Here is a 16,036-nt window from a genome sequence, read left to right as displayed (position 1 = left end):
TAGTCTCACTGCTGCTTGTGATTCCAGTTCAAAGAGGTCCATTCTCTCTTCTGGCTTCAGTGGACTCTTTGTGCATGAGGTGTTCACACTTGTTGACAAGCAGTCATCCACAATACATATAAATGCTAAATGAATAAGTAAATCTTCTTTTAAACGTATTCAAAAATGCTGGCATACACATTGTGCAGCATCTTCTGTTGTCAGAAGTATAGAAGTTGTGTCTTTGAGTCTGTTTTGTCTGTGAAGTCAGCTATAATAGGTTGAAAAGTTAAGAGTTTAAAATTTTATCACTTGGTGTAGGTCACACTAGGGAGCCTAATTCTATAATGTTATGGAATACTTTAATCAGCAGTGCTCTGAAGCATAACATTTAGCATGTAGTAGAGCAGGCTTGTGGCTGTTTTCATACTTTGCCGTGCAGTGTGTTTCAGTTCAAAGGAGAGAGTGTACTAGAAATGTGTCAATTGACTTTGATTCTGTTCCCAGGTATACTGGGAAATTATGTGAGTGATTCCACTTGGTATGTTCAGAGGTCTGATAAAACACCTTGTTGAAACTACAAATTGAACTTAAGGAATGTTAGAGCTAGGTGTGGTGGTGCATACCTGTAGCCCTGGCACTTTGGAGACAGAAGAAGGATCCTAAGTGTGAGGCCATGTGGGCTACATAAGGAACTCTGGGCCAATCTGGGATCCATGTTGAAACCCTGTCTGCAGAAGACAAAGGGGGTTGGGGAACTGATGCCTTTCCAAGTTAAAGTGATTGGTTGACTTACATTCACTTTAAAATACAGAAGAAAATCTGTCTACAGAGACAACTTGTTATTTTTAAATCATTTAGGAATATATGTGGAGTTATTTTTGCTTTTCTCTGATTAACATTGACATGTCAGAATATACAGCAGTTCCTTTTATAACTGCATGGAAGCAGATCAGTAATGCATAGGAATAAAAATTCATTCTTAAGCAGTGGGTCTTAAGTTTTAGCCTTGTTTTAGAGGCACATATGGAGCTTTAAGAAAGAAAAAAGCACAGGTTGGAAGCCATGGTTTGCAGTATAAGGGGTCGGGACTAAATTACTACGCACTGTCCAGAAGAAGCTGATGAACAGTGTGGACTCTCTTCACAGTACATGCTGCAGAGGACTCAAGACCAAGATGAGAACGTAGCTCTGGAGGCCTGTGAATTCTGGCTGACGCTAGCTGAACAGCCAATATGCAAAGATGTACTTGTAAGGCATCTGCCTAAGTAAGTGTCCTGCACTGCGCGTCACTTGTCCTCGGCACACTTACACTCCACGGAGGGGCAAAACAACATGGAAAATTGTTTGTTCCTGTGTTGGGGGTGCCAGAGCAGGTGTGTGGAGGTCAGGACACCATGTCCTGAAGCCCTGCTATTACTACTATTGCTCTTCTGTTTTGGAACTTTTTGAGTATTAAGGTTGACTAGCCCATGTTTCTTAAACCTATCCTGTTTGTATTCCTTGAGTTATTGGTGGATGGGCAGTGATGGAGCACTGGACATGCTAAAAGGCCATATTAAGTCTTGTTGGTTTAATTAGTATAGATAAGTTGTTAAAAACAACTTAAAACTGTTAACATTTAGATCTTTGTTTCATGAATTCTTTTTAGGTTGATTCCTGTGTTAGTGAATGGCATGAAGTACTCAGATATAGATATAATCCTGCTTAAGGTAAGGAAACCATTCTCTGGCTAGGGAGAATAGTTTCTATATTAATAATAAAGCTTTGGATTTGATCAGTAGGATGTTTATTTAGGATAGGCCCTATGTAAAGACTCCCTGTTACATGTAACAGGCCACAAATGTTGAAAGATAGAACAAGCTTGATGACTTTTCATGGCAGCAATCATACCTTAGTTGGCAGTGACTTTGGTTTTCCTTTTTTTTACTTCAATCAAAGCTATTTGGAGGTTTTTTTGGGTTTGTTGTTATTGTTGTTTACAATTTGTTCTCTTTAAGTTCATCTTATTTTTCTCTGGGGTTTGTTTTAAATACGCTGAATTTGATTCAGGTTACTCTTACTGTACTGTGTAGTAGTTGACAGGGCCTACTAACTTAGCAGGTGTCATACACTCCATTGTCCCTTTCACAGGGACCTGTTTACTGCAGAAGAGAGTAGTTCTCACTCAGGAAATACACTCCAGAATCCTGTACGTGACAACCCATATTATGTCCTGGTTCCTTTACTTACATTGGTATGAGTAGCTTAAAGTTGAATAGCCACTGAAGGTTTCTATGTAAAATGACCGCAGGGTGATGTCGAAGAAGATGAGACCATCCCTGACAGTGAGCAGGATATACGGCCACGGTTTCATCGCTCAAGGACAGTGGCTCAGCAGCATGAAGAGGATGGGATTGAAGAGGAAGATGACGATGATGATGAAATTGATGATGATGATACAATTTCTGACTGGAATCTGAGTAAGTTGTCCAGGAAAAGGTAGTGGTAATAACAGAGAATTTCACTTGTAAATCTGTCTAGCTATCACATGATCGTGAATTAAGGCAGGGTATGATTGTTAGCTGCATCCCCACTAGCTCTCAGTCTGTTTGTCCAAGGATTTGCTGCTTAGCCATTCCTGACCAGCTTTTACTTAGTATGATGTTTTTAAGGTTCATCCACTTTGTAGCATGTGTTCATTGTTCTTTCCTGTGTCAGTTGGTACATATTTACATTATGTTTCCCAATTTTTGGTATGAGGTGTAATGATCCATGAAGATTGATGTGCAGGTTTTTATGCGGACAGATTCTCCAGTCTGTTGGTAAATGTATCCAGTACAGAGCCTATGGATGGTGGTACTCTGACCACAGCGTGTTCTCCATGGGGCTGCGCAGATCCACTTCCCACACCAGCACCAGTTCATGTCCATTGTCCTGTTGTCACTGATGAATATGACTAGGAGTCTTTGGTTTTTACTTTCCTTATAACATGTTCTTGTAATTAATAATCATCATATTTACCTTGTTTGTTGGATTAGTCCCTTCTAGTCAGAGTCTCACTGTGTAGCCCTGGATGGTCGATTTCACTATCTAGACCAGGCTGACCTAAATTGTATCAATCCATTTGCCTTTAGCTTCCAGAGTGCATATTTTACATGCCCCATTACTGTATTCTGCACATCATTGCATTCCTTAAAAGACTTTTCCTGTTTTCTCAACAAGGTTTTGTATGTTTGGTATAATTGGCATTAAGAATAGCAGAGGGGTTCTCCATTTTATTTTCTCCCCGACAAACCTGGAAGCTTGTCACCCGTGGAAGTGGCATTTTAACCTACATCCTTTATTTCTTTCTAAGTTGTTACTTGGTTTGGGTGTTTTACCTGCATATTTCTCTAATCAAGTGACTGGTGCCTGAGGAGGGCAGTGACGGATGGTTGTGATCTACCACGTGAGTGCTGGGAATTGAACCCCAGTCCTCTGCAAAAGCAGCAAACTTTACCTACTGAGCCATCTCTCCAGCCACTTGCCCATACTCTTAATTGAAGAGTAGCAGCTTGCTTGCTTAGCTGGTTTGAACTGAAGCCTTAGAATTCCATCTGGAGGTCCTTATCACACTTTTTTCCAGACTAGATTATAGCATGTCTTCTGAAAAGTGGTTCTGATTGCACAAAATAATTGGATCTACGTATCAAGGAAGGCGGCATGCTATTTCCCCAGCTTAATACACTGAAATGCCGTTAAAGATGCCCTTTAGCACCACAGTGCAGTTCCCACATGGCCAGGATCTTCAGCATGTGGCTCTTCTGCTTTGTTTTTGCTTGTTAGCTGGTTTTTTAAAACCCTGCTGCTCTACTTCAGGATTTCCCACCCTAAACATTCACATTTGAGTTCATATCATTTCATTCTTGAGAGGATTGTCTTACACATTGATAACATGATGCTATTGTACAAATAAAGTTATGACAATCAGCAGTGTCATCTTACATTGCTAGATACCCCTGCAACTAAAACACCCTGGTAAGGACTCACCCCTTATTATATCAGAGTATTGGGGGTTTTGATAACTTCTATGATTGTGATTGTCTTGCAGTGTGTGTCATCCTGGAACACATAATTTCTATTCTGCCTGCTTAATTTCTTACGTGTAACCTTTTAATTTTTAAAATGTCTTATCTGCTATGCACTATGCCAAAGACTTTGTCTGGGTATCACATGTAGTCATTCCAGTAACCTTAGGTAAGAAGAAATACTGAAGAATGGTGTAGATAGATGTTCTCATAGCAAATGCTTATATCCCATTCACCTTATACCCTACCAACAGCTCTTTGCTCATACGGAGACTCCTATTCAGCCTTTTAAGGGAAAAGCATGATTTCTAACATTGACACCAGATAATATATAGTCTGCTGCTCTTCTGTGTCTTCAGCACACAAAAAATTTCTTTTGTTGTTTGCTCATATGCTATTCACTTATAAAATCTACCATATTAAGACTTTTTCTGGGGCTGGTGAGATGGCTCAGTGGTTAAGAGCACTGACCGCTCTTCCAGAGGTCCTGAGTTCAAATCCCAGCAACCACATGGTGGCTCACAACCATCTGTAATGAGATCTGATACCCTGGTCAGAAGATAGCTACAAGTGTACTTACATGTAATAAATAAATCTTAAAAAAAAAAAAAAAAAAAAAGAAGTGGGTTGTGGGCTGTTTAAAAAAAAAAGACTTTTCTAACAGATTAAGTGTTTCTGGTAGGCAGTATAGCAGCTTTTACTGTTAAATAGCATTTTTGCTGTTGACTAAAGTTTGTGATCAACTCTTTGCTGTATCAAGTTCACGTTGGAAAAAGTTTATACATTTTATCCTTGTTATTCTTTTAATTATCTTGTTAATGAAATATTAACTGGTTTATTATAAGGAATTTTTCTGGTATATTTTATTTTATATGGTAGTTACTTTTCATTTATACTTGGATAACTTCCAATTAAGAAATGATATGAGACAGGGGTTATGTACCCCTTACTGACCTGGAACTCAGCCCTGGGTAGAACTCAGTCTTAAGTGTAGCCTTTTATCTATTTGCTTAAAGTAAGCACATTTTGCCACAGAATTTTAACAATAATCATGTTCTTATAGAAGCATTGAGTTGCATAGAACATTAGATTTTTCCACAAAGATACAAAGATAGAAGAATTCTATAATCAAGTACAAACTAGAGTATCTTAATAAATTGGCTAATTCTGTCACAAAATTCATTTTCTTAGGAAAATGTTCTGCTGCTGCTCTCGATGTTCTTGCAAATGTTTATCGTGATGAGCTTTTGCCACACATTTTGCCACTTTTGAAAGAATTGCTTTTCCATCATGAATGGGTTGTGAAAGAATCTGGTATTTTGGTTTTAGGAGCAATTGCTGAAGGTAAGTCCAGCTTGAATTACAAGGTTCTTGATAGATATTAATAAGGCTAGGCTAATATAAGGAATTGTTGAGTAAGCTGAGGGTTGCCCATAAATCCATATACTTCCTGGCTCTGCTTGCAATGCCAGATGTGGTACACAAGATTGATCCATACTAATTAAAAGAGATGACTGAATTCAGAAGCCACTTAAGGTAAGCTTCTACTAGGTACCGCATTTTTTGTATAAACAATCACAGGCTTACTTCCGATCCCGGCCAGCTGTCTCAAGCCATGTGTTCTGTGAGTGAAACTAAGAAATGTGCTGTATGAGGGCTATTTCTCCTGAGATAGCTTTATTCCCCAGATAAATGTAGGAACTTGATAACACAAGTGTGTCATCATCCTCTATAAAGGAGGTCTTCGCTATAAACATCTGTCTTAAAATATTTATAGACACTGCTGAAAACAAGAAATTTCATGACAAAAAAATGGAATGAAATCTTAACATACTTTAAGACACCTAAAAGCAATTAACTCTGATTTTTTTTTAATAGTTTGGTATCAACTTTTCTAATTTTAGCACTGGACATAACACTAAATGTTTCTTTATGGATGCTGTGTTCTTTCTATATACACTTGAGTTTAGCACTTTTTGAAAGATTGCTGTTCTTTCCTAGGTTGCATGCAAGGCATGATTCCATACCTGCCTGAGCTCATTCCTCACCTTATTCAGTGCCTTTCTGATAAAAAGGCTCTTGTGCGTTCTATCACCTGCTGGACTCTTAGCCGCTATGCACACTGGGTAGTCAGCCAGCCACCAGATACATACCTGAAGCCATTAATGACAGAATTGCTGAAGCGTATCCTGGATAGCAACAAGAGAGTACAGGAAGCTGCTTGCAGGTAGGACAGATTCATAACACTGTTCGCTATGAAGATGAGAACCTGGTTTTGAACCAACAGTAGAATGTTAGTGGGGTTTTTATACCATGAAATGATGCAGTTATAATGGGACATTTAGTTTCCATTGGTTAAATGCTAATAAAACTGATGGTAGCTATAGAGTGTTTACACGTTGCCATTTCAAGGGAGCTCTAAAATATTTTACTAGTGATTTTACTAAACAGAATGAGACTTAGTTCGTTCCATCACCTGAAGTGTTGGTGGATTCTCCAGTGTATAGATTGACTGCCATCACTTGGAGACAGAATGTCCTGCAGACTTGACACAACCTCAGCTGTGCTGTGCACCTATTGTGTCAGTGCCAAGGGCTATTCTGTTGGATTTTGGCACTCTGCTCACTCCAGAGATGGCTCACCACTTACAGACACTTAACTACTCTTGCAGAGGGCCTGTATTCAGTTCCCAGCAGCACATGTCAACTCACCACCATCTTTAATTCTAGTTCAGGGCATTGAATGCTTATTAGGATTGTCAAGAGCTCCTGCATGCACATGGTACCACATACACAGACTCTGGCATCTACACATAAAATACATAATTTTTAATGAGAACTATTTTAAAACCAAAGCAAGCATACAGAGTGAGGCAGTGAAATACATAGGCTGCAAAGTATAATCATCTACGAACTGGAAACCTCATTTGTTGGTTTTTGTTTTGTCTGTTTTTCTCATTTTAGTGCCTTCGCTACATTAGAAGAGGAGGCTTGTACAGAGCTTGTCCCTTACCTTGCTTATATACTCGATACCCTCGTCTTCGCCTTCAGTAAATACCAGCATAAGAACCTGCTCATTCTGTATGATGCTATAGGGACACTAGCAGATTCAGTGGGACATCATTTAAACAAGCCAGTAAGGACCTGAGGGCGACTGCTGTGGGAACATTACAATAAGCTGCAATGGATGCATAGTGTATATTCCCAAGACTGGGAAGTATGAACAGTTCGCTTTTGCACCTTTGAAAATATGAATCTTAAAGAGGCAGCTGTTGAAGTAAAGTGTCTGGAGGAAAGAGTAAAAAAGGTTTTATACTCTGGACTTGCATGTTTGCTTAGATCCGTGTAAGCAGGATTTCATTAGCACTGGCTTCAAAGCTGTTGCATCTGCACACTCTACTTCCTCTTCAGAGTGGGCCAGGCATTCAGTCTACTCCGTAGAAGTGAGACTGGGAAGAGAGATGGAAGTGTCTGGTCTGTAGTGTGAAATGTGAGGTGAGGGTTTAACAAGAGTCAGCAGTGTTCAGCTGAATACAGACTGAGACATCATACTATGTGATACTACACGGTCACTAGGAAGTGTGGTATCAGTAAGTAACTCACTCTGGTTTTTTAAATTATACTCAATTTGAGCAAGACAATATGTATGTAGGTTTGCTTTTATTTTGCATTGGTGGTGTCTGGTTTAGTTAGTTGAGTACATCACGTTTTAACAGCCTGTACCTTTTGTTTAATTAATGTGATTGTGTTATAAAGCATCAGTCATTATGTTACAGGCAACAGCCAGCCCTTCCCATCCCAGAACAGTTCATCACTTCCAAATAAAACTTGTGATTTGGGCTGGAGAGATGGCTCAGCAGCTCAGAGCACTGACTGCTCTTCCAGAGGTCCTGAGTTCAATTCCCAGAAACCACATGGTGGTTCACAACTATCTGTAATGTGATCTGATGTCCTCTTCTGGCATCCAGGGGTACATGCAGATAGAGCACTCATATTACATTAAATAAATAATTTTTTTAAAGAAAAGCTTGTGATTTAACAAGTTATAAATTATGCTGGGTTTGATAATACACTTGGGGCCAGCTCTGACTTCATAGTGAATCCCAGGCCAGCCAGGGCTGCATAGTGAGACTGTCTGAAAAAGGGAAAAAACCCGAGTAAGTAGACCTTGGAAAAAGGTACTTACTGATAACACTGATAATAGATTACTTTAAATCAGGGTCATATGAATTAAAAAGAAGAGATAAGGCAGAAAAAACGTTAAGAAAACTGAAAAGAATGAATCTTAAAATGTAAAAAGTTAACACAGTTGCTCTTTTTTTTCATCACTGTAAACAGGAATATATTCAGATGCTAATGCCTCCTCTGATCCAGAAGTGGAACATGTTAAAGGATGAAGACAAGGATCTTTTCCCTCTACTTGAGGTATGCTGAGCTGGTGATGTTTAGTTATTCCAACAGTATCTTTTCATCACAAACGTGTCCTGAACCAAAATGTGTGTGTGGTAAAATATCAGTTTTTCAGAACAATTTCTGTAGACTTGTAGAATAGGGACATAACTTGCCTTTTGCAGAATTTGCTCTTTGACAGTAGAATGTATCTTGATTATATTTAACCCAAATCACCTCTCCCACTCCCAACATTGCAACACCCACCCTACCACCCACCAGAGTGCACTGGTGTCTCCCTCCCGCTTCCAAGTCCTTTGTTTTATTTTGAGACAATGTCTCAGTAGGTAGCCCTGGATGACCTTAAACTCATGTAAACCAGGCTGGCCTAAAACTGGTAGAGATCCTCCTATTTATGTCTCCTAGGTTCTGGAATTAAAAGAGTACATCACCGAATCTTGGGATTTTGTTGTTGTTGTTGTTGTTTTTGTTTTCTTTTTAAATAACCTGTTGATTCTAATTAATGGTGCCTTTCTGTATGGTCATGGGTATGGAACCATCTAGAGCGTGATCAACCTACCAGAGGCCATACCCTTAAAGAAAAATTATTGTTTTGTTGTCTAGAGGTGGTCAGACTAACTAATAGCTGGTCAACTAGGGGTGGCTTTCACAGTCCCCTCCCATCTATTCTAGAATATTGACTAGCTTGATGCAATGCCATTGTGAGTTCATGAGCATAATGGCCTTGTCATATCCAGAAGACAGCATTTTATAACACTCATCCTCCATCTTTTATATTCTTCCTAACCCCTCTCCCAAGATGTTCACTGAGCTTGCGGGTGAGGTATGTAGATGTCCCATTTAGAGCTGAGTATTTAGAAGTCACTCAGTTTTTTAATGCTTCCCAATGCAAAAAAAAAGAAGCTTCTTTGTACAAGGTTAAAGGTGTCATTAATCTATGACTACTTAGCCATTGGCTTTTGACTAGGTTTACAGTACCAAGTATGAATTCTTTCCTGTGGAACTACTGTACCATAGGCATAGTAGTCTGCCTGGCCAACTCCCTTCCTCAAACTCAAAAATCTGTTCTTATGTTCAAGTTACATGTCACATTATCTAATGAAGTGACAGATTGACTATGAGTGAAGTTTTGAGAAGATAGGCCTGCCATGATAGCTTTGTAGGACCAGTTCATAAGTGAAACCTTTTTGCTTGCTTTAGAGCATTTCTCTTCTCTACTGAAATCTAAAACTTGGTGTGTGTACTTGATTCTTTTTAGTGCCTCTCATCTGTTGCCACAGCCTTGCAGTCTGGATTCCTTCCATATTGTGAACCTGTGTATCAGCGTTGTGTAAACCTAGTACAGAAGACGCTAGCACAAGCCATGGTATGTGTGTATATATACTTTTTTTTTTTTTTAAATGATTTTCTTCTTCCTGTCAGTCATAAACTTTTTTAGGGATAAGTATAAATAATATGTACATACTTTTTTTAGTGATCAACAACAAAGTTAATATGTTTAATTTCAGCTAAACAATGCTCAACCAGAACAATATGAAGCTCCAGATAAAGATTTTATGATTGTGGCTCTTGACTTACTCAGTGGCCTGGCTGAAGGACTGGGAGGCAACATTGAGCAGCTAGTGGCCCGAAGTAACATTCTAACACTGATGTATCAATGTATGCAGGTAAGACTTGTAAGGTGGGTGACTTGGAACCTGCTTCTTTGAGTTACAAGAAGTTAATTTCTTCTTATTTCTTACAGGATAAAATGCCTGAAGTTCGGCAGAGTTCTTTTGCATTACTAGGTGATCTGACTAAAGCTTGCTTTCAGCATGTTAAGCCTTGTATAGGTATGAATGTTTTCTGCTTTGGGTTTGGGGTATTCTACCTGTTTTGTTTATTTTATTCAAAACAAAGTACGCTTTACAGGATTGGGGGAACTATGTCATTTCCTTTAACATCTACTGAGTTACCACTATATCTGGGGATGTTTGAATACTGTCAGTTTATAGAGAATGTTAGATTGCAGTTGTTTAATTTATGTAGCATTAACTTATAACAATGTAAATAGCATTTTGTTTGAGTATTTGTATTTATGTTCATATGCGTATGCCAGCATGCATTATTGAACTGTGCGTAGACACATCCAAGGAGGACAAAGGGCATTGTGTCTCCTGTAGCTAGAGTTGCAGACAATTGAGGCCACCTAAAAGGGCTGCTGGGAACTGAATCTTGTTCTTCTCAGAGAGCAGCAAGTGTTTTAACCATTGAGCTCCTTTTCTCTCTGGCTCCAGTTTTGTATACTTCTTTAGAAGATATTTGAAGAATAGCTGTCCCTCTTTTTGGTAATGTTATCAACCACAGTGGTTATTAAATAGATAGTGGTTCTCAACCTGAATTAGGTTTGCTGTCTGTGGACTTTTACAGTATCTAGAGACATTTAGTTTAAATAGATTAGTGTTACTAGTGTTAATGGGTGTGTGTACGTGTGTCTGTGTCTACATAGTCAGCCAAACATCTAGACATATAGAAGATAAACATAACTGAAGTATACTTAGGTCTCATATGAGAACTCAGTACCCTGATATTACCTCTTGTAGTTTTAAGAAAAGTATTACCAGCTCCTTTAAAAATATTTATTTGCATATTTTTATCAGTTTCAGAATTAACATTGTAATGTTTGTTTTGTGATAAAACTTACTTTAGCCTGGATTTCAGTGTCTGTTTAGATTTCCTTTAAAAGTAGTAAGTTTGCCATTGACAAGTTTACTGCATAGCTTTATTTTATTATTTTGTTCTTGTTTTTGTTTTCTTTTTTTTTTTTTAGCTGATTTCATGCCAATATTGGGAACCAATCTAAATCCAGAGTTTATTTCAGTCTGCAACAATGCCACCTGGGCAATTGGGGAAATATCGATTCAAATGGGTGAGATTATTTTTCTTTGAGCTGTATTTTGTAATCATTTTGATTTTTTTTTTTTTTAAGTTTCTAATCGAGTGGGAGGGAGAGATAGACACACAGACAGACTGACTGACTGACTTGTTCACGGTTATAAGGGAAGTGGAGTGTTGGTCATGGTGTCTGACTGTTTGTTGTTGCTCTTTCTTCCTGTGGTGTGACAGGTATAGAGATGCAGCCTTACATCCCTATGGTGTTGCACCAGCTTGTGGAGATCATTAACAGACCCAACACCCCAAAGACGCTGTTGGAAAACACAGGTACCACGTGACTGAAGCGGTGAAGGGAAAATGATTTGCTTCTTATATCAACCTCAAACCAAGATGCATAGAGAAACCACAGCAAAGCTTTGAAAACCCAGCTGCTTACTGTTCACCATGTATTTGAATTCTTGATCATGTCTTAGTGTAGCTATGTTCCATAGCCAGTGTATAGGAAGATTGAAAAAATTTTTCCTATGAATTCTTGTTTAGTACTCTCTAAAATGTATTATGCTAATATTCAATAAATATAAAAAGTAATAAATAAGATTAATTGTTGAGTTAGTAATTTACATATGGCCAAAAATAGATTGTAATTCAGCAACTGATTGGCTAAAAATGGCATATGTATTTTGTATTTCATCCTAAAATCTTTTTAAAGCAGGAACTTAAGTGGTTCCTATTGGGGTTTTGCTTCAGAGGCTTGTTTCTCTCCTGCATTTATAGAAAGCATGTTGGTGTTAAAGAATGCCTTCCATACAATAGCACACGTAGGGCGATTCCATCCTTTTCCCTCCACCCCCTCCGACCATTTCTAATTAATAGTTAAGTTTCGTTTTTGTTCAGGGACATTTCTTTATATATCGGGGTAATGATTCTAGTAGTTACTTCACAGTTAATGTGACTCCTACAACTATAACTGGATAAAGATTAAAATAAGGTTTTCTAAAAATAAAAGTTTTCAGGCATTTTGATTACATATTTTTAAATCACACAGTTTACCCTCAAGTAACTAAAGCTTATAATGTTTATTGGTATGGAAGGAAATCTTTTAATTATGGAACAGTTATCTGGCTGATTGACTGTATGGGTACTGTTTAGTTCAAATAAATTACATTTTCTTTTTGAAAAGTATAGCAGTCTGTGTGTAGGGTGGTTTTGAAATCTTGGCAGATCTTTATCTTCCTAGAATGCAGTGCCTATATATGACATCAAAGTGGAAATACTTGGCTGTTATTTAAAAAAAAAAAAAAAAAAATGTTGAGCCTAAAGAAAAGTTTCTATTTATCTTTAAATGTGAATGCATAACTGCAAATAAATGTTGAGTGTAATGTATGCTGAAGTTTCTTGTGGGATATCAGCTGGTGGATGACATATTTCCTTTAACTAATTGGCTTTATCAGATCATACTGTGGCATGATCACACCCAAGTAATAATAAAATAGCTGATAATGCCATACAAGTTGCTGGGCTGAATCAGGATGAGAAATACTCCGGATTCGTTGAGTTACATGTGCCAGAAGTGGCTACATAAATTACTGACTTCTTTGTTTCTTGCCCAAAACAGTGGGTTTTAAACTCTTAAAAATCACCATACATTTTAGCAACTTAACCTACCATATCCTCGCTGTTCCCTGAAGTCAGTTCCGTAGTGTGTTGTATTTGTTTTCCAACTAGTATATCCTGCACTGAACTTTTCAGTGGACCGTCATCTGCTCTCGCATGTCTCATTGGATTGTCCACACCTGCCTGTTTAATGAGAATGTTGCATAGTTTGTGTCTTTTGAACATAGGTTTTCTTTCTCTTGCTTCATATGAATCTGCTGAATTTTAGTATTATCTGTGTAGTTTGCTTCGAGTAATCCTTAAACATTTTTCTTTACTCCCCAACCCCACCCTTTTTTATAAAAGGTTAACCTGTAAGTTTTTGAGAGAACACCATTAAAGCACCTCATAGTTTGTTTTCTGTTTGTATTTTGCCCGTTGTGTATGAATGTATTTACATGTATGTACCTTCGAATTGCAAGATGCAGTTCTGAGTTGCAGCTGTTTTAGCTCTTTGTACATTTCAGGAATTTCTTAATTTTGATGAGGAGTGTTTGCCCACTTCATTTTTTTAAAAAATCAAATATTGCACTACAGTATTATCTTTTTTGTATCAGGCCTTTTATAGCAATTTTCCCCCTATAGTCCCTATCGCCCATCATTATGGTAGACTATGTAAATTTATTTCCTTTACTAGGATTTTATTTTGTATGTGGTTAGAAGTTAGTGTACTGTTTTCCTAAGTTATCAGGATAGTCAGAAAGGAATCTGATAAGTGGAGCAATTTTCAGTGTTTCATTCAGTAGACACCATGCTACTTAATGTCTGACGACTGATTTTCACACAATCAATAAAGTCCCATTAGTTTGAGGAAAGTTAACTTAAAAGCTACCAAAATTTGGGTTAATATCCTTAGATGATTTTTAAAGGTTGTAATCACTTACAAAAAGTTGAAATTTTGAACTAATACAGCTACAGAGATTGATGTTTGAATAAACTATACATAAGTGCAATCACTTTCTGATAATTCTCGGAAAGATTTCCTCTGCAATGCTGAGTGGCTTTGAATGAAGCCCTTCGAACCCGCTCACTGAATCGCTCAGCTCTTAGCATACTTGACATTTAGGTGAGCGAGGAAAACGCTTGACTGTTTTTGGTGTTCTCTCAATCTTTAGTTACTTTAATTCCTTTTGTTTCCTTTTCCAAGAGTATGCCATATATGTTGCTGCCCCTTCCATCAGGGGGTGGTGATAGCCAGCACTGGTGAGATCTTATGTTTATTATCATACACAGATTCTGTTGGTTTCTGTTTCTGAGTTATTTGTTGTTTTTTCTTTATTTTTTCTCCTTCCCCCTCATTTGCTCATGTCTTGGTTGGCGTTTGGTGGTGTATAACCGTGATTGCGTTACCTTAGCAATAACAATTGGTCGTCTTGGTTACGTTTGTCCTCAAGAGGTGGCCCCCATGCTACAGCAGTTTATAAGACCCTGGTGTGTATTATTCAATCTTTTTTTTTAATTCATTTTTCTTCACTCTTTCTTTCTCTATCTCACTTTTAGATATATTTTCAGTTGGTTACAAAAATCACAATCCTTAATCATTGCCAACCATGTGACTAATCTTGTCCTATCAGGTTTGTGAGGTTCTTCAGTAGTATCGTCATGTATATTTATTTTATGTTGTGGCTAACAACTAATGGATGCATGGGATAAGATTGTCACATGCTTGCTGTGTTTAAAAGCTTGATTATACATAAAAGCATTTAAATATCCACCGGAAAAAATTAAGATGCATGCAAATTTTTATAAATTTAGGTTCTTGCATTACATTTCTTTTAGAATTAATTTGGAAACTTGGATTGCATTAAATACATGTTTAAATTTGTTACGTATAAAATCTTATTTGCTTGTTAATGTCAGAGTTAAACATCTACACTCTTAAGTGTATAGTGATAGTTATATTGTGACAGTATAGCCTGTGTTCTGCTTCTTTCGATTGATAATCTTTCAACTCAAATCATTTCTAGTAGTGTTTAATGGAATACAAGACATAAGACAATTTTAAAAATAATTGGTAATATACTCTTTGTCTCAGGCTGATTTATAGTTTATGTAAGAAAGACCAGTTGTCTTTTTATATATAGATTAGTCTATTTAAAAATGTGAATTTCACTGTTAGCACTATTGAGACGAGATGGGTCAAAAATACAGGAATATGAGAAATTCTGATGAAAGTCAAGCAAGCTTTCTGAAAATGTAGTGTAACCATTATCTCTATTGTGATGCCTATTCCATTAAATACTGTCTATTAGCATTGTATTGAATCTGCTTTTTACTTTAAATACTAAATTCAATTCTGTAATTCAATAGGTGTACCTCTCTGAGAAACATAAGAGACAATGAAGAAAAAGATTCAGCATTCCGTGGGATTTGTACCATGATCAGTGTGAATCCCAGTGGCGTAATCCAAGTAAGGTGTTAACAGGGCTTTGTTTTCAGTGGACTGTGTGCTAAATAATACATCTTTAAAGGGAATACATTTTAATAATTTAATTGTTTGTTTATTGTGTGTGGATACACATGTGCCATTGTGCACATGTGAAAGTCAGAACAACCTGTAGAACTCAGCTCTCTCCCTTAACAGGTGGGTTCTAGGGACTGATTTGAGGTTCTGAGGCATGGCAGCATCCCACCTGTGTTTCTTGTCTGCAGATTGGGAGGGGAAGGTTATATTTGCTCCTGGACCAGGCAGGCCTTTCTATGCACATTTACTTCATTTATTTACTTTGTACATGCCTCCTGTCCATGGATATAGCTTTACTGAGTTTGAACTTAAAAATTGCAAATAAAATAGGATATTGATTTATTCTTTGAAATTGTTTTGAAAGCTAATTTATTCATTCTATTTTATTTTCTAAGTTCATGTTGTCTTAACTGCTGAGCCATCTCTCTGAACCCTCTCTCGACATTTAATTATTTAGAGACAGGCTTTATATGTGGGAGTTCAATCAAATGTTCCAACTGCCAGTTTGTCAGACACAGCATAAAAGAAACCATTTCTACACCACATGCTCAGAATACAAAACATGTATAGAATAATAAATACTGAGCATTTAGTTATTGGTCCTCTCC

General features: G+C 37.5%; 1 protein-coding gene across 2 annotated transcripts in view; it reads left to right on the top strand.

Moving 5' to 3' along the window:
* Positions 1 to 16,036, top strand: part of TNPO1 (transportin 1) — an 80,051-nt gene that overhangs the window by 55,025 nt on the left and 8,990 nt on the right. Inside the window, exons 9-22 of one of the 2 annotated variants that reach the window (XR_013975234.1) lie at positions 1,129 to 1,247; positions 1,631 to 1,691; positions 2,273 to 2,441; positions 5,220 to 5,372; positions 6,030 to 6,255; positions 6,992 to 7,163; positions 8,366 to 8,452; positions 9,696 to 9,803; positions 9,946 to 10,104; positions 10,182 to 10,269; positions 11,247 to 11,345; positions 11,543 to 11,638; positions 14,465 to 14,538; positions 15,275 to 15,374. Coding sequence is in view for 1 of the 2 variants with exons in the window: in XM_080925086.1 (XP_080781212.1) it covers positions 1,129 to 1,247; positions 1,631 to 1,691; positions 2,273 to 2,441; positions 5,220 to 5,372; positions 6,030 to 6,255; positions 6,992 to 7,163; positions 8,366 to 8,452; positions 9,696 to 9,803; positions 9,946 to 10,104; positions 10,182 to 10,269; positions 11,247 to 11,345; positions 11,543 to 11,638; positions 14,320 to 14,395; positions 15,275 to 15,374 (1,713 nt within the window). In the remaining variant the exon portion in view is untranslated. Of the gene's footprint in view, positions 1 to 1,128; positions 1,248 to 1,630; positions 1,692 to 2,272; positions 2,442 to 5,219; positions 5,373 to 6,029; positions 6,256 to 6,991; positions 7,164 to 8,365; positions 8,453 to 9,695; positions 9,804 to 9,945; positions 10,105 to 10,181; positions 10,270 to 11,246; positions 11,346 to 11,542; positions 11,639 to 14,319; positions 14,396 to 14,464; positions 14,539 to 15,274; positions 15,375 to 16,036 lie in introns of both variants that reach the window. The other variant, XM_080925086.1, reaches the window with a different exon arrangement.

Source organism: Micromys minutus (assembly GCF_963924665.1).
Source record: "Micromys minutus genome assembly, chromosome: 11".
In the NCBI taxonomy this organism is placed as follows: Eukaryota; Metazoa; Chordata; class Mammalia; order Rodentia; family Muridae; genus Micromys; species Micromys minutus.
Note: the sequence above shows the minus strand (reverse complement) of the source record. Positions and strands in the feature narration are given on the sequence as shown.